The sequence below is a fragment of the Pelmatolapia mariae genome, linkage group LG7 (assembly GCF_036321145.2).
Source record: "Pelmatolapia mariae isolate MD_Pm_ZW linkage group LG7, Pm_UMD_F_2, whole genome shotgun sequence".
NCBI lineage: Eukaryota > Metazoa > Chordata > Actinopteri > Cichliformes > Cichlidae > Pelmatolapia > Pelmatolapia mariae.
In genome coordinates this window covers 42,875,388-42,893,587 of record NC_086233.1, presented here as the reverse complement: position 1 = coordinate 42,893,587, position 18,200 = coordinate 42,875,388, and the positions used below count along the sequence as shown (strand labels likewise).

Sequence of the window (18,200 nt, the reverse complement as noted above, 5' to 3'; positions counted from 1 at the left end):
TGTGTTTGGGCCTTCTCATTCAACAACATGACAAAAAGTTACTAGTAAAATGTTAATATACAGAATGTATCCCTAATTTATTATTATAGTAGTTTTATGTCCTAACAAAAAAATCAGGAAGATGGCTTAAGTATACAGAAAGCTCAGTAAAAGGATGGTAGATGGCACAAGGGTAGAAGTGAACCTAATCCGAACCAGGTTTCCAGAGATGTTGTGAATATTAAGAGACCGTAAAATTAACCAGGATAAAAAACAAAACAAACAACAAAAAAGGGCCTGTAAGTTTTTTTTTTTTATTTACCAAAGAAAAAGTGTAGGTTGCAGGTTTTAGAACTTATGTTCGATCAAAAGCAGGAGCAGGTTCTGATATCGGCACCATCAACAAATAGCACACATGTCCACCTGTAAACTCCTGACCTGATTAACTCTGAGATGGGAAACACAAGTTTTGATTCCCAAACTTTAACTGATCAGTTATTTCAATAAACTCCAAGCATGTCTATCATAAAATGAAAAAAAAAAAAAGACTCACTGCTCAGTGTCTTATATGTTTTATGTCTAAAGTTTCCTACAGATATATGACTGCTACACTAATGTAGGGTAAATGATTCATTGTGGAAGAACTGCTGACAACCTGACAGCTGCCTTAATGTCAGTGCAGTGAGTCCTATAAAGAAGGAGAAGGTACAGATTTTATTTTGACCTGATCTGTGTCTTTTTTTCTGAAATGGAAAACCCAGTTTCCGTCATCTCTATGTGAACAAACTCAGAGTTTTTAACCAAACAAGCTGAACCACAACATACAACAGAGAAAGGAACAGTTCAGGTTTCCAGCAATCCCCAGTGATTTATTACCAAATATACATTCATTTGAATAAATAAATTCCAGAATCTGACATTGTAGTGTTCCCTTGACTTTGAACATGTTTCAGCAACAATGCAAAATGAACTCGCTCTTTAAGCGACTCATTAACTTTTATTCAAAAGAAAAATAAAACGCATTTCCGTGGTTGTGGCCACTTTACTTCATTCTTCTCTTTTTGTGGTAGCTCTTTATAAAAAGCTCCAAAGATATAAAGCTTTAAGTAAATTTACTTAAAGGACATTTCTTTACAGTGAGTACTCAGATCTTGCTTTAGGACAAACTTTCCAATAACATGGTACTATTGACATAACACGTTTTGGCTTTAAACTAAAACTCAGCCTAAAAAATGTGGCTCAAATGAAAATTTAACAAAAGGTCAAGTTAAATCAAATAAACTTATGTAACTCACCAAAGCAATATTCAGACCAAAGAGATGGATGTTGCTGGAACTTGTTCTCATTCACAGGGCTGGTGTGGCTGTTATTGTTGTAAAAGGGGCCATTTGGCTCTTCTGATATAATACTAATATCAGATAATCATGACTGCTCACAACACTGATATTAATAATCACTTACACAGTCTGGAAATTCAAGCAGAGCCATTCACACCTCAGATCTGGCACTCTGTTTGAAATGTAGAATCAGAGTTTCTTCAGCTTCAAGTACCCGACTCTGAGGAAGATTTACAGTCACTTGGCTGTGAATTGCATTTTGGTACCCGGCCTCTGGCCCTCTGGCTCTGGGTAGATAGTTCTGAAGGTCAAGTTGATGCGTGGGCCCCTGTCATGGTACTCTTTAGCCACTTGATGCTGGTGGGAACAGAGAGACTCATGAGCAACATATTTAAAAGTTACACTACATTTTTATGAAAGAATAAGTGAGCAATTAACAGTCTTGGGCAAGTATTGCTCTATTAAGTTTCTATTAATGGGCAACATCTACAAATTTTCCACTAGAATCAAAAGAAAGAAATGTATGAATAGCCATGAGCTAAGCCAGCTATATTTTGTTCTATGTAGAAAAAAAGAGTGTAAAGTGATAATAGACAAATCTGAGAAAAAAAAAACAACAACACATGTATACAGTCCGGAGAAACACCATCAGACATGGAAAAGTCCGATTTATTCACCTGTGCAAAGCCAGCACTACTACCTTTTGCACAAGAAAATGATGGCTTTCATACATTTTGTGCAGCTTGTGGACTCACTGACACACAAAAGTGCAGAAACACAACTACACCTCCATCAAAATCTGAGAAGGAGGTGCAAGGTTTGCTTATACACAACTGTGTAAAAAAGAAAAAAAGAGCTACGTAAACACAGAGTGATTCCTGTATCCATTTTCAAACACGTGAAGTACTTTAGCAGGACTGATGGGTTTAGTTAAATATTTAGCACTCACTTCTAAACCTTGCTCCCTGAACCAGATGGTTTTGTTAGGCCAACCATGACTGCAATAATGGAGAGAGAATTAATGTCTGAAGTGATCTTTTTCTTGAAAGAGAGTAATGAAGCCCCTGTTAAGTTACTCAGGGGGGTGTCGTCATAAAACACCTGTGACCTTATCCTCTCCTTCTTTCAGCTCAAACCTCTTTCATCTCCTTGCCCCAACTTGTTTGTATCTCTCACTCTCTCACCTCACTTAGTTTTTAGTAAGTGAACATTGTGTAGTGGAAAGTTGAGGATAGCTCCATTTGGGGCCCGTCCTGATTTATATCAGTGGTATTGTTTTGATCATTGAATTCCTCTAGCGGTGGACAAAACTTGTTTAAATTTGCTTATATAATAAACCGTTTTATATATGTACAGTCATGTGGAAACATTTTTTTTTCCACACAACTCTGTATAGTCCAGTGAAAAACTGAAAGCGCCCTTATTGCTTTCATAGGAATTAAGAGCCAAGTGTGAGCGTCTCTCCAAGCGTCTATGTTTTGCTATGCATCCTTGAACAAAGTTTAAAACGATATACCTAAACAGCATGGCCCATTTTACCTGCTCTGCAAACAGATTTGGCCATAATGAAATTCAAGCAGCTGTAATATGCCGTAATAACTCATTCTCTACCTGAGTGTGACCCAGTTATTTTCAAGCGAACCCAGCTACTGTTTCAATGTTTCTTACGCATACACCATGTATATATTTTCACTCACATATATGTATACATACACATTGCATTTTATTTTAATTATTTATTTTTTCCCCCTCGTCGTATATTGGTTTCTCTTCTTCTTACTTTTGCCCCTTTGTGGTCCAGCTACCCAATTTCGCTGTGCAAGAAACTGCACAATGACAATAAAAAGCTCTAAGTCTCTAAGTCTACTCTCTCTGTTACATACACAAGAGCCTTGCACTCATGTAAATCTGGTTGCTCTGATCGTAAAAAAAAAAAAAGAAAAGAAAAGAAAGAAGACTCTCATTAGGTTGAAGCCTTACTCTTCTCTCCAGGCCTCTACATTCATCCTTGTTGCTGGTTGGCCAGGCGAGAGGAACCTGACTGCTTTCACCACACATCTATATGCTCACATGGTGAGTCAGAAGCACTAACACTCCTTTATCGCCAAATAGCGAGGAGACTATTCAGTGTGAATGTCCAGTGTTTCATTAGAAGTGTTTTTTTCAAGGTTGCTGTTTTAATAATAGCTTAGTTTTCTGTGCAAGAAAGATAATTTACAAAAGCATCACAGTACAAAACTATCTATGTAAAACAGGCTGAAAAGATCCTTAAAAACAAACTATCAGTGTTCTTTTGTTATCTCTAGATGTATGTTGTTCATTGTGACAGTAAATATAGTATAACAGATAAAATTATTGTTACCAAGCAGGTTAATTAGGTCCAACAGCTAAGCCAAACATTGAAGTAATAATATGTGAGTTTTATATTTTCATTTTTATGCACTGTATCCTTACAAATGGAACACAGGAACCAACTCATAACATGTGTATAGCTGATTTGTAATATGTAATGTGAGTTAGCTAACAAATAAATCTGGCAACGTGTAGTGCAGGGGTGTCGAACTCCAGGCCTCAAGGGCCGGTGTCCTGCAGGTTTTGGATCTCACCCTGGGTCAACACACCTGAATCAAATGATTAGTTCATTAGCAGCTTCTGGAGAACTTCAAGACATACTTAACCATTTAAATCAGCTGTTTTGGATAAAGGACATATCTAAAACCTGCAGGAAACTGGCTCTTGAGACATGGAGTTGGACACTCCTGGTGTAGTGCGAATGACCCGGCACCTGAAAGGGAGACATTTTTGAATAAAACGTATTTTTAATTTCTGTCTTCCAGTCTGCCACCTGGGACCCGTGTGTAGCTGGTGCATTGTAATGTAATTGTAAAAAAAGAAAAAAACAAAACAAACAACCCCCCCCCCCCCCCCCCCCCCAAAAAAAAACCCCAAAAAAACCCCCAAAACAAAAATAAAACTAAGTCTGTTCAGTCACAAAAACTGGCAGGTCCGAGGACACCAGCACACTCACTTTTTGATGACAAAGTTTACATCACTCAGCCCTAAGCAAACCTTAGCAGGCTTGGAAAGCGTAATCAAGGCTTAACTTTATTGCCTGCCTGGTGGAGCCTACCTGCCAGTCATCCTGTGTGGCTCCTTCCATCAGCAGAAGTGTGCCATGACTCAGAGGAATCCGAATCCGCTCCGCGTAAGTGTAGTCACCCTTCTCCTCCTAAAGGACAAAAACACACAGTACAGCCCAAAGGTTAATCTTCAGTGTATATGCAAACACCTAATGCTGATGCTTTGCTTCACACGGTTTGCAAAGCATCTCATTTTCCTTGGCATCGAATGTGAAATTTGTCCATTAGTCTGCTTCACTCTTCCTCCCAAGTTGTACTGTTTCCTGAGGCAGATCAAATGTGTCCATTTAACCTTAATGCACAAGGAGATTACTTCTGATTACTTCCCAACTCGTCTTGCCTTTCTTCACAAGTTAAGTTAGTTGTGAGACGATCTCATCTTACCAGAATACTTCATCTTGTTTTTATTATAGTTAAGAATGAAACCAGGTGAGCTAACTCACGGGTGGAGGCTGCTTGCGGAGACTGAAGACTCTGGTGTCGCCCAGACTAAGAGAAGCAATAGTTGGCTTGGGACCCAATGAGGCTTCGTCGTCACTGTGCCAGCCAATGCTGTCATGGCCATCCCGATACAAGTTACACAACAGGGAGTTGAAGCTGCATCCAGTCGCATGCTCCACTGCCTTGCAAAGGTTTACCAGCAACGGATGCCACTTTGAGGAAAAAGCAAGAACAATATTGAAAGCTCAGCAAATGAATGGATGACAAAAGGATAGAAAAACAGAATGATGAATGAGGAAAATCAAAGACTCAATGTTCAAATAATATAACAAAAGCAAATATTTCACTCTGTTTAGATCAATCTTTATTCTCCCTACAATTAGACTACAAATCAAAGATTTTGCCAGAGATTGTGTGAAAAGAAATTCTGTCACATTTTTGTTACAGTTGTCAAACCTGCATGTTTGCAGCCATTGTGGAGCGAGCATAGGTATATGGGAGCTCTCCGTACCAGCAGGTCAGCCTGGGTTCCTCGTATGCTTCACCTGGACCAGAATACACGCACACATCCGAACAGATCAGGAAATTGCCCAGATTAAACAAGAGACAAAAGGTTTTTTTGGTATTGCACATTGGGGGACACATTTCTGTGAATATTTAAAATCTGCTGATATTTGATACCCAGTCTTAGTGCACACACACAAAAAAATAATGTGGTTATTTGAAAGCTTAAATAAAAGAGCTGTGCTAGTATTTCCGGGTTAATAACAGAAATTTTATCTGATGCACACTGTACCAGGCCCCTACGGCCCCTCCTGCATGTGGTTGGTCCACAGGAAATGTGTCCATGTGGCTCTTTTGAGCTGAGCCTGACCAGCACTGCAGGCTAATTCCCAACCATCAGATGCTCATCGACAAGGCCCACTCTTGGGTCTGGCTCCGTTAACCCTAATCTGAGCGTGGTACATTGGCCCACTGGTTTTTCCTACATAAAGGTCTTGTGAATTGCACTTCGTCTGTCCCTTCATCTAGAACCAATTTGCCTTGGGAGACCCTACCAGGGACAAATTGCCCTAACAATATGGGACCTAGGATCACCAGAGTACAGAGTCTGAGCTACCGCTTCAGGTGGAGAGATACAGTGGCTTGCAAAAGTATTCGGCCCCCTTGAACTTTTCCACATTTTGTCACATTACAGCCACAAACATGAATCAATTTTATTGGAATTCCACGTGAAAGACCAAAACAAAGTGGTGTACACGTGAGAAGTGGAACGAAAATCATACATGATTCCAAACATTTTCTACAAATAAATAACTGCAAAGTGGGGTGTGCGTAATTATTCAGCCCCCTTTGGTCTGAGTGCAGTCAGTTGCCCATAGACATTGCCTGATGAGTGCTAATGGCTAAATAGAGTGCACCTGTGTGTAATCTAATGTCAGTACAAATACAGCTGCTCTGTGACGGCATCAGAGGTTGTCTAAGAGAATGTTAGGAGCAACAACACCATGAAGTCCAAAGAACACACCAGACAGGTCAGGGATAAAGTTATTGAGAAATTTAAAGCAGGCTTAGGCTACAAAAAGATTTCCCAAGCCTTGAACATCCCACGGAGCACTGTTCAAGCGATCATTCAGAAATGGAAGGAGTATGGCACAACTGTAAACCTACCAAGACAAGGCCGTCCACCTAAACTCACAGGCCGAACAAGGAGAGCGCTGATCAGAAATGCAGCCAAGAGGCCCATGGTGACTCTGGACGAGCTGCAGAGATCTACAGCTCAGGTGGGGGAATCTGTCCATAGGACAACTATTAGTCGTGCACTGCACAAAGTTGGCCTTTATGGAAGAGTGGCAAGAAGAAAGCCATTGTTAACAGAAAACCATAAGAAGTCCCGTTTGCAGTTTGCCACAAGCCATGTGGGGGGGACAGAAAGATGTGGAAGAAGGTGCTCTGGTCAGATGAGACCAAAATGGAACTTTTTGGCCAAAATGCAAAACGCTATGTGTGGCGGAAAACTAACACTGCACATCACTCTGAACACACCATCCCCACTGTCAAATATGGTGGTGGCAGCATCATGCTCTGGGGGTGCTTCTCTTCAGCAGGGACAGGGAAGCTGGTCAGAGTTGATGGGAAGATGGATGGAGCCAAATACAGGGCAATCTTGGAAGAAAACCTCTTGGAGTCTGCAAAAGACTTGAGACTGGGGCGGAGGTTCACCTTCCAGCAGGACAACGACCCTAAACATAAAGCCAGGGCAACAATGTAATGGTTGAAAACAAAACATATCCATGTGTTAGAATGGCCCAGTCAAAGTCCAGATCTAAATCCAATTGAGAATCTGTGGCAAGATCTGAAAACTGCTGTTCACAAACGCTGTCCATCTAATCTGACTGAGCTGGAGCTGTTTTGCAAAGAAGAATGGGCAAGGATTTCAGTCTCTAGATGTGCAAAGCTGGTAGAGACATACCCTAAAAGACTGGCAGCTGTAATTGCAGCAAAAGGTGGTTCTACAAAGTATTGACTCAGGGGGCTGAATAATTACGCACACCCCACTTTTCAGTTATTTATTTGTAGAAAATGTTTGGAATCATGTATGATTTTCGTTCCACTTCTCACGTGTACACCACCTTGTATTGGTCTTTCACGTGGAATTCCAATAAAATTGATTCATGTTTGTGGCTGTAATGTGACAAAATGTGGAAAAGTTTAAGGGGGCCGAATACTTTTGCAAGCCACTGTACTGGCTAGATATGGTAAGGCTTGCCTAAACACACAATTACAACCAGTCTCCTGGAGAGGGGATGGATTCTGTTTCACTCTGGAGTTGCACCTTAGTGAGAGGCAGGGGTGGGTACACTTGTAGAAACAAGCTTCCATAGCGTGGCTTTGCTCAGCTCTAGGGATAGAGTGGGGTGCTCGGCCCTTCAAGAGTGTCTTGGAGTAGAGCTGCTGATCCTCCACATCTAAAGGAGCCATTTGAGATGGGCATCTGACTAGGATGCCTTATGGGTACCTTATAGGTGAGGGAGAAGGCAGACCCAGGAGACACTGGAGAGATTACACCTCTTGGCTGGCTTGGGAACATCTTGGTATTCTCCCTAAAGAGCTGTAGGATGTGGCCAGAAGGAGGGAGGTCTGGGTGTTTCTGTTTATACTGATGTCCACAACAACCCAGACCCAGATAAACTGCAGAAATGGATGGATTGGTCTTTTGAGTATAAAACACTCAACCACTCAAACCCCAATCCAGACCTCTGCCTGTGGACAGTTTCATAGAATAAACCATCAAATCAATCTCTATATTGCGTCAGTAATTTGATGAAGGCAATTCAGTCAGGGCAGAAAACTGACAAATTTGTTCTTACTGGATTTTCTTTCAGTGTCTAACAAACATGTACAATAATCATCTGTTTTGTCACTGGTTTTCTAACAGGGGTCAAGTAAACATCTAAATCCAATTTCTCTGTCTTCCTCTGTGGGTCTGAGTGTACCTCACTTTCTCGGGAAACCAATAGTTCTCTTCCAAGAAACAATTTTTTGCCTTCGGTGTATTTTGGCCAGCCGTCTGGTATCAGAATACGGAGAAACCAAAACAAACTGCTTGAGAAGCCATTGCTTTTTATGGTGCTGAATTATTACATACATACCATTTATCAACTCTCAAAAGCCAGAAAGATAAGCAAAAGCCAAACCCATTCAAAGTATCCATTTCAACGTTGTGAGACCAAATGATCGGAAAAACTGAGTCAGTGCATTTAAAGGTTGTTTTAAAGCAGGGCTGGATAAATGAAGGAGTGGTGATACATTAGAGAGTCAGCCACCACTTCTTCTTCCACTCTTCCTTAACCCAAACATTGATGATTTCACACCCTGTGTCTGTGGTGAGTGTTTGGAAATCATGACCACTTGTCTTCATCATTCTGTTTGTTTGCTGTGTAGCTACTGCAGAATTGCACAAAAGATGGACAAGAGCCAGCTGAGAGAAAAGGACGATTGTGAGGCAAAGTCTGGCTTCATCTCAGCACACTCCCCGGTATATCGTCTGTCGCCGTATATGGAATACAATGTGAGTGTTCTCAGTGTCAGCTTTTTTTCAAAATAAAGTTCATACACAAATTACCACATGAGCAAGGCACCTAGTTGGATTTGGAAAACTTTGCATTAAAAAGCTATAACTTTAAAAAAAGAGAGTATATTAAACAATTACCCAAATCTATTGCCAACAAAAAGTATTCTGTTATTATTTAGAGATCTTTAAGTACTTTTAAAATACATGTACCGAAAACTGCTTTAAAAGGTCACCACTGCACTGACATGAAACAGGAACAAACCTGAATCCAACAGCAAACTTCCTGCAGTGGGGAATCCTTCTTCACGCTCCTCTCTACAAACCACATACTCACATTTCACCTAGTTTACACTGGTGCTCACCTTGTCTGTAGTTGGTCTTTTGGGACCATGGAAGCTCTGCAAGCAGCTTACTGAACATCCAGTCAGCCTCTTCTGGGGAGAGAAATCCAGGCAGCAGCCGCAGCCTCGACGGATGACAGACAAATAGACACAGACTAAATCCCCATAAACATAAAGTAAGAGTATAAAGTATGTACTTTACCCTGGTTTTCTAAGAGTTTAAAGTCTGGGCATTCCAATTATTTCTGTAAGGCATAAAATTCCTCCTTAACAATATGAACGTGTAACCTTTTTTTTTTTTTTAACAGAAAGAGAAATACACAGGGAAAAGGCTTTTATGCAAAATAGTAACATTTTTCAACATCCAGATCAAATAGTAAAATCAAATGACTGACAGTTACTTTTGGTTTATTATCCACTACAACCATTCTGTTAAGCTCACAAAATGACCTGCTAAAATTCAAACTCAACCTCGGTAACAAAATACAGACTACAATAACATTGTCTCTCTGTAAATCACATTTTTCTAATAACAATAAAATCAAAATTGACATGCTAAAAATCTATGTGAAAATAGCCTGATTGTACCTTCCACTATATAATAAAGCACAAGTTATGAAATATTCTTAATTATTAAAAACAAAGCTCATTTTATGTGTTTTACTGGGGACCATAAAGTAAAAAGCATGACTTTTATTAAGAAAAAGCATATTTATTATGCGACCACTGCCACCTAGTGGATTTAAAACTCAGTCACTGATTTGTGCAATGTTCAATAAATACACATTCAGCTATTTTCCATTTAATTGTTTTTTAAACTTTACACACCTGGACACCCCTGATGGTCCATGGCTGATTTCAAAATCACCTGCCTGTCTGACCAGAACAAAATGAATCACGTTAAAAGTATGTAGTAGAGGACTCGCTAAGCCACCTTAAAAATTGCGTGATTAAAAACGTTATCTGACATAAAAACAAAGCTGTGATAGTAAAGATAGAACTTAGTAACTTACTCTATCACCTTCTCTGGTGGCACATCTCTAATTGGCTGCAATAAAGAAAAAAAAAAGTAGTATCCTCACATTCATTTTTATTGGCAGCAAAGACTCATTTTGACTTCTTCACGTGGACAGTCTACCTGGGAGGGCTGGAGAAACTCAAAGGTTTTAGTTGTTTTCTGAGGCCCAAAACCCCAAGAACCAGAGGCCACGTTGGCAATTTTGGATTCATTGCAATTTGGGCCTGCACCTGTTTAAAAAAAACAGAATAACAATCTTGTTTCCTACGTAAATGTCAGCACAATTTGTCACACTTATTTAAACACATAACTGTATTTGATAAGAGAGGAAGAAAATTCATTATATTTTTTTATCTACCTCTATGAATGACCTGAGCTGGCAAAAGCATGCAAATCCTGCATTTCACAGTACACACTACAGTTTGATTTACCTGTTGGACGTGAGTGTTTTGGCAGTTGTTTCGCCCAGCAGCCCTGAACTCTGGCACGCTGACGCTTATCTGACATCACATCAAGTCTATGATGTGAGAAAGAAGAGAAACAGATTCATTCACAACTACAGGATTTCTTTCTTTGAACACAGAAACTGGCTCTGTACACGCCATATCCGTAAAAAGGAATTCACACAAACTGACATTCGGGAAGAATCGAGAACAGTTCCTAACTAAGAACCAGTTCTAGATTATCTTAGCTACCTGACTCAAATCTCAAGCTTATCAAGCTTTTTAATCAATGCTGGCATGTTTTTTTGACAGCTGTACATTGCAAAACGGGAATGTCAAACATTTGGCAGTGGAACTTTTTCACGCATGTGAGCCTTTATTCTATTCAGCAGTTTCAACACTGTGAGATAATGAGGCCTTCTTTGTTGCTCTAGAGACAAAAAAAAAAAATCATGAAGAGTCAATATCAGAACTGATAAAGATCTTTTACACCCAGAAGTATTTGGACAATATTCTCCCATCTGTACAACACCACACTGGAGTTCAGTTCATCTTTTAAGATTTCCTTCTTTAATTCAAGGGGCTTAACAAAAGTACAGCATTAAAAATTTAGGAGTTATAGCTTTTTAAATATTTTTAGTATATATAGCCCCCCAAAATTAATCGGATAAATTAATACAATTGTAAACATAAGGACTGTTTTTAATACTGCTTTATAGTTAATGACTGTTTTAAGTCTAGAACCCACAGCCTTTGAGAGCTACCTTCAGTTGCTGCTTGGTTGTGGGTCTCCCAGTCTTCACCTTTGTCATCAGTAACTTAAAGTGTCCTCTAAGTGTCAGGTGACTGACTTGGCTTTTGAAGAATATTTAATTTCTTTGCCTTAAGAAACTCTTGGGTTGCTTTTGCGGGTTATTTTGGCTCATCATCCATTTGCAAGTCCTGACCAGTTTTGCCGCATTGGGCTGAACATGAGCAGAGAGTATAGTCCTGTACACTTCACAATTCATCTTGCTATATGCATCAGCAGTCACATTAACAATAAACACTAGTTCGGGTAGTTCACAACAACATCACTAACACGTTCAAGTCTCCTGCTGAAGCTGAACGGTTTGCGGACTCACTGTAATCGTGACCTGGTAATATATTTGTTCATGCTGTTGATGCGGGTGTATTGTTGAACATTCTCACTCTTCTCTTCCTATAGTGAGAGTCGCGATTTGTTCAATCATTTTTTGAATGCTTCTGTGGTGATAGTTTTCTATCATTTTTTTTCTTTCTTTTTGCTACGATGTCTTAAAACTTTTCTCTATCGTGAAGTACTGAGAACGTTTATATTATAACTTTGGTTATACACAAGTCATTTTATATGTTGGCATCTTTTTTTTTAATCCAATCAGTCGATTTATGGGTGTAACTATTGTTTTGATTAATGGAGTCTGGTGCGGAGCTGCCGTATCAGCAGGATGTTTTTTTCTCTTTTTCTTCTTTGTTTTTTTGTGCTCCTCTTCCCGGCAGTCCCCTTAATGCACGCTGGGATGGGCCGCAGTGGTTCTTGTTCTTTTTTGCGGCCTTTTTCTTTTTGGGGGGTGGGGTTCAGTGTTCTTGTTGTTAATTTTGTTTTAACCGTTTTTATGCCAGTCGTGTGTATTATTTTTCACCAGTCCATATGTCATACCACCTCTCATTTAGATGCGGGGTAACAATGCTACTGGTTTAGGAACATGTCCTTTGACGTTTACATCCTGGAATTGCAAGGGCTTAGGCAGAGCTTTGAAACGTGGGAAGGTTATGTCACATTTGAAGCATTTATCGTCCGATATCATTTTTCTTCAGGAAACTCATATTCACTCCAATGAACAGAGACGTTTAAGAGCAAACTGGGTGTCGCAGGTCTACCAGTCCACTTTCACATCTAAGGCCAGAGGTGTTGCTATTCTCATACGGAAAACCACTCCATTTATATTTGGATCCGTCGTTACTGATCCGGGTGGGAGATTTGTTTTGGTCTCTGGGTCCATTAACTCTTTTCCACTGGTTTTACTAAATATCTATGCCCCTAATTTTGACTGTCCTGACTTATTTTCCAAAATATTTGACCTAATTTCTGAATATAATATGTCTAATATAATAATTGGTGGCGATTTTAACTGCTATTTTGATCCTGTTTTGGATAGATCATCTACAAAAATAGCCCCCACTACTAGATCCACGGCAGTTTTGAACAATCTGGTAGAATCACACAACATGGTAGACGTCTGGAGGCTTCAGCATCCAGATGACAGGCAATATTCCTTTTTTTCACCTGTACATCGTAGCTTTACCAGAATAGATTACTTTGTTACAGATTCTAGAGTATTACCCAGTATTATTAGCTCTGCTTATCATCAAATCTTGGTTTCTGACCATGCCCCACTTACCATGAAAATAGATTTTAATTTACAGCCTCGAATTTTCAATTGGAAATTCAATTCTACCCTTCTGTCAGACAAAACTTTCTCCACTTATATTTCCACTGAGATTTCAGATTTCTTAAAACACAACGACAACGGTGAGGTCTCTGATTCTACTCTTTGGGAATCATTAAAGGCAGTATTGCGTGGCAAGATCATCTCCTTTCAAACATTTTCGAAAAGAACTAGATTAAATCGTCTGTCCGAAATTGAGTCTGAATTATCAACATTAGAGGAGGCACTTCGCCAGTCTGATACTGAGGACATATCTAATGCTATTCTAAAACTAAAACTTGAATACAATCATATTTTGGGAACCCAAGTCGGAAGCGATATTATTAAATTGAAACAAAGACACTTTGAGTTGGGAGATAAACCCCATAAATTACTTGCCAGACAATTAAAAGATGTGCAAGCCCACTGCACCATACACAAAATTGCCTCCTCTACCGGTGAATTAATTACTGATCCTAAGCTGATTAACGACAGATTTGTTGAGTTTTTCAGCACACTGTACTCTTCTAAATCGAATGCCACTGACTCTGAGCTTTTCAGCTTTCTTAACTCTCTGAGTATTCCAACCCTCACAGAATCTGCCACCCAAGCGCTTGAAGCTGACTTCAGCATCACAGAAGTCAAAGCTGCTATCCTTTCTTTCCCTAGCGGTAAAGCCTGCGGACCGGATGGGTTCAACATAGAATTTTATAAAGCCCACATTGATATAATCGCTCCACTTTTACTCAGAATGGTAAACTGCTCTATTGCACGGGGCTCTTTCCCTGATAGCATATATGATGCCCATGTTTGTCTTCTCCCTAAGAAGGACAGAGACCCCACCAATGTGACTTCATATCGCCCACTTAGTTTATTAAACTGTGATCAAAAAATAATTGCAAAAGTCTTGTCTTCACGCCTTAATAAATTTTTGGGCACTTTAATTCAACACGATCAAACTGGGTTTATCCCAGATAGATTTGCTTTCACTAATACCCATCGTCTATTGAATGTACTGTATGGAACAAATCCTCCAAATTCAGCTGTTATTTCATTAGATGCACAACAAGCTTTTGATCAAATTGAGTGGAAATACCTGTTTGCTACACTTGAGAAATTTGGCTTTGGTAGTAATTTTACAACTTTGGTACGTATGCTTTATGCACGGCCAAGATCATCGGTGCTGACAAATTTTGATAGATCACATCCGTTTCTACTTCACCGGGGGACTAGGCAGGGCTGCTGTTTATCTCCACTGTTCTTTGCTCTAGCTATGGAACCTCTGGCCATTGCAGTTAGAAGCAGCTCTGATATTGTAGGTATATCCTGTGGTCCTGTCAAATCTACTATAACTCTATATGCAGATGATGTGGCTCTAACACTGTCTGATGCCAAGCTCTCCTTGCCTCCCCTGCTTCATCTCATTAACAAATTTGGACAACTCTCTGGTTTCACAATTAGTTGGGACAAGTCCATTTTTATGCCACTGGCAGATGTGCTCGACTCTAGCTTCATCTCTAGCTTACCTTTTAAAACCACCAGCAGTCACTTTAAATACCTAGGTATTAACATTCCCAGAAACTGTAAGCTGCTATTTAAATTGAACTTTCAAGTCCTCATTGATAGTATTAAAGCTAAGATAGATAAATGGACTCTTCTCCCACTTTCTTTAATTGGACGTGTCAATATTATTAAAATGGTAGTACTTCCTAAATTTATTCATCTTTTCCAAAACATACCCATCTTTCTCACCTCATCCTTTTTTAAAACTATCGACTCTATCATTTTGTCTTTCATCTGGGCAAATAAACCCCATAGAATTTCAATGGCTCACTTGCAGAAACCGTCCTCTGAGGGCAGATTAGGCCTCCCAGTTTTCAGGCACTACTACTGGGCTTGCAATGCCAGAACGTGGGTTTTCTGGAACAGTGTTTCAGCTGTTCCTGCTGTTCAGAAGGGATGCGGTCCTTCTTGGCCTTTGATAGAGGCACACAATGCTAAATCAATTTTTGGTACATCACTTGATGCTATTCTGTTTTCTAAGCCCAGCATACCTACCAAACTTTTTAGTAATGATTTTGTCCTAGGTCATTCTCTTAGGATCTTAAAGCAAGTTAGGGTTGCTTTGTGCCTTCCAGACCTATCCATTTTTGCTCCCATAACTGATAACCTTTCTTTTTCACCTGGTTTGATGGACCCTGTGTTTAAGCTTTGGTCAGCATTAGGTCTTCACACTATTAAGGACCTCTACATCGACAATTGTTTTGCTTCATTTGCTCAGCTGCAATCAAAATTTATGCTCCCCTCTGCTCATTTATTTAGATACTTACAAATTAGGAATTTTGTTAAACACTCTTTTGCCCATCTGGATAAGCCCCCTGCTCATAGTGACTTTTATGATTATTTGATTAAAAATCCCACTTCCAATCAGCCAATTTACTACACTTTTTACACTTATACCACCTACAAACCATATCAAGGATGCTTGGGTTAAGGACTTGGAAGTAGACATATCGGATGCTTTGTGGGCCAATGGGTTGAAGAAGATTAAAGAATGCTCTGTTAATGCCAGACTACAACTTATACAGTTCAAGGTCCTTCATCGTTTGCGTTTTTCTAAAACAAAGCAATGCAGCATTTTTCCGTCTATTTCGTCTTTATGTGACAGATGCAAAGCAATGGATGGAACCCTTGGTCACCTTTTCTGGTCTTGCCCCACACTCAGGAGTTTCTGGGCAGAGATATTTAATATATATAACAGGATTTATGACTTAAAATTAGAGCCGGATGGTGTACTTGCAGTGCTAGGCTGCTCCCTAACCTCATTGGCACTCAGGCGTCCTCTTCAGAAAGCCTTAATGTTTGGCATGATTGTAGCTAAAAGACTTATTCTTAGAGCCTGGAAATCACCATCTCCTCCATTGTTCAGGGTTTGGCTACGTGAGATGATTGCTTGTTTGTATATTGAAGAGGTTCGTTATCGTTTGGCTGACACCCATTTTAAGTTTGTCGAAATCTGGGGCCCTTTTCTCAATCATATTAATGGGATTTCAACATAAACTTTAACCCTTTTTTGACTGCACTTTGTGTTTGTGTGAAACTGAACTTCTGCCGGACCCTGATTCCTTCCTGGACCTGTTTCCCACATCTTTTGGACTTGGTGAACTCTCTGTTGCCCTGTCTAACCTCACACAGAAGATCATCTTCCTTGGACATTGGTGTTTCTTTTGAACTTTTGATTTGTACTGGCTAACTGGTGTATTTTTTTTCCTTTTCTTTCCTGTTTTTCTGTTTGGGTTTTGTTTTTGTTGTTGTTGTTGTTGTTGTGGGTTTGCTTTCTGGTTTTTCTTTTTTTCTGTGCTTAAATGTTATTGTTTTTGAACCTTATGTCCTTTGACTGTTGTGACGTTAGTGACTTTGAAATTAAAATCTTATAAATAAACATTAAAAAAAAACAACAATAAACACTAGTGACCCGGTTACAGTGGCAACCATACGTGCCCATGCAATAACATTATCTCCACAATGTTTTACAGATAATGTGTCATGCTTATAATTGTGAGTCATTTCTCTTCTTCTGCACACTCTTCTGTTCCCGTCATTCTGGTTAAGATTGCTTTCATGTGTTCGCAGAATTTTTTTTAGCTGAAGTGTGAAAGCTGTTCTAGATGTTTTCGGACAAAGTCTGATCTTGTTTTTACGTGTAACCACTGATTTACACTTTGTTGTAAATTTACATTCATGAAGGTGACTCTTGACTGTAGACTCTAAGTACACCATTGATTGAGATCCATAGACCTACCTCTGTGAGAATTTTCTACACTTGCATCACTATCTCTTTCACGCCACATATTGAGAGTTCCAGAATAAAGACGACATATGCAAGTTGAAAACAACTCCAGAAATGTTATCTTCTTAGTCCATCATGAGATACTGAGAGAACAGACTTCACCTGGCCCTGAAACTGCTTATCATCCATTTGTCCAATTACCTTTTAACCTCTGAAAATGAGCAACTTTGTATAAAAAATGGCTGTAATTTCTGTATAGTTACCACAATCCAAAAATCTAAATTTCAATCACATCTTCATAATTTTATTTAAAATCCACTCTGTCACTATCCAAATACTACTCTAAGTGTATAAGTCGAACGGAGAATGGCACTCCAACTAATGTCTTATCAATGTCTACCCCTGCATGCAGGGGTAGACATTTCCTTCGTAAGAAAATACTAGGACTAACTAATGTTGAAAAAAAAAAAAAACTTGAATGACTTACCCAAGTGGCCGCTAAAGCATATCTACAGAACTAATATAGAAGAGTCTAATTTATTTAAGCTGTAGCGCTGTCAGCCATGGCAAGAGTGTAACAGGGAAAATAAATCCTACCTGAAACCGAGATGTGAAACTATAGTTCCGTCTCTAGCTACTCCTCCTCTCTTTAAAAAAAAAAAAAAATTTTTTTAGCACAATTTAATGTGAACTATGTCACGAATTAAACTAATACCTTTTTGTAGAAGACCACAAAAAAAGTGAGCGTATATTAACACATGGACACAAAGGACGTTTCTAGACAGTGAGAATTAACAATTTAAAGAAATTATTTTAATTAGTGACCATCATTCAAAATGGTGCAGGTGAAGGCAAGACAGTTATCAACTAATAAGCTTCCCTTTTCAAGCTTAGTAAGATTGGGCTTCAAAATGTTTTTAGGATAAGGCTTCATTAGGGGACTCTAAACAATGCTTTAGGCATTAGACTTTCCAGGATATTCTGAGCCTGTCCACTTTTCATTCTCCTTACAGGGATTCCCGTTGCATGCCTCCAGGAGATTCATGCTCCTGAACTTAAGTTACTGGCACATGATTTTTCCAGGGTCCATTCTTTCCCCTAATCACATTAAGAATTTGCTCATAGGGAGCACATATTTGGTAATATGATTGTAGGGTTTCTCTTTGTAATATTATTTAACAATTGCTAA

At 39.3% G+C, this 18,200-nt stretch overlaps 1 protein-coding gene across 1 annotated transcript; it reads right to left on the bottom strand.

Moving 5' to 3' along the window:
• Positions 1-254: 254 nt before the first annotated feature.
• Positions 255-17,584, bottom strand: alkbh3 (alkB homolog 3, alpha-ketoglutarate dependent dioxygenase). The gene is made up of 10 exons (XM_063480972.1): positions 17,499-17,584; positions 10,763-10,848; positions 10,452-10,561; positions 10,327-10,361; positions 10,142-10,189; positions 9,335-9,438; positions 5,354-5,442; positions 4,900-5,109; positions 4,447-4,545; positions 255-1,673 (listed from the first exon to the last, which is right to left on the bottom strand). Exons 2-10 carry the CDS (start codon positions 10,836-10,838, stop codon positions 1,554-1,556), a joined length of 891 nt encoding a protein of 296 aa, XP_063337042.1. The 5' UTR covers positions 10,839-10,848; positions 17,499-17,584; the 3' UTR covers positions 255-1,553.
• Between the last annotated feature and the right edge of the window lie 616 nt (positions 17,585-18,200).

What these genes read in the sequence shown, in the direction of transcription:
- alkbh3 (XM_063480972.1), bottom strand. Translation starts at nt 10,838, where the DNA reads ATGTCAGATAAGCGTCAGCGTGCCAGAGTTCAGGGCTGCTGGGCGAAA. An exon ending in AAAACACTCACGTCCAACAG is followed by an intron (nt 10,562 to 10,762) that starts GTAAATCAAACT and finishes TTTTTTAAACAG; the next exon opens with GTGCAGGCCCAAATTGCAAT. An exon ending in TCCGCAAGCAGCCTCCACCC is followed by an intron (nt 4,546 to 4,899) that starts GTGAGTTAGCTC and finishes TTTGTCCTTTAG; the next exon opens with GAGGAGAAGGGTGACTACAC.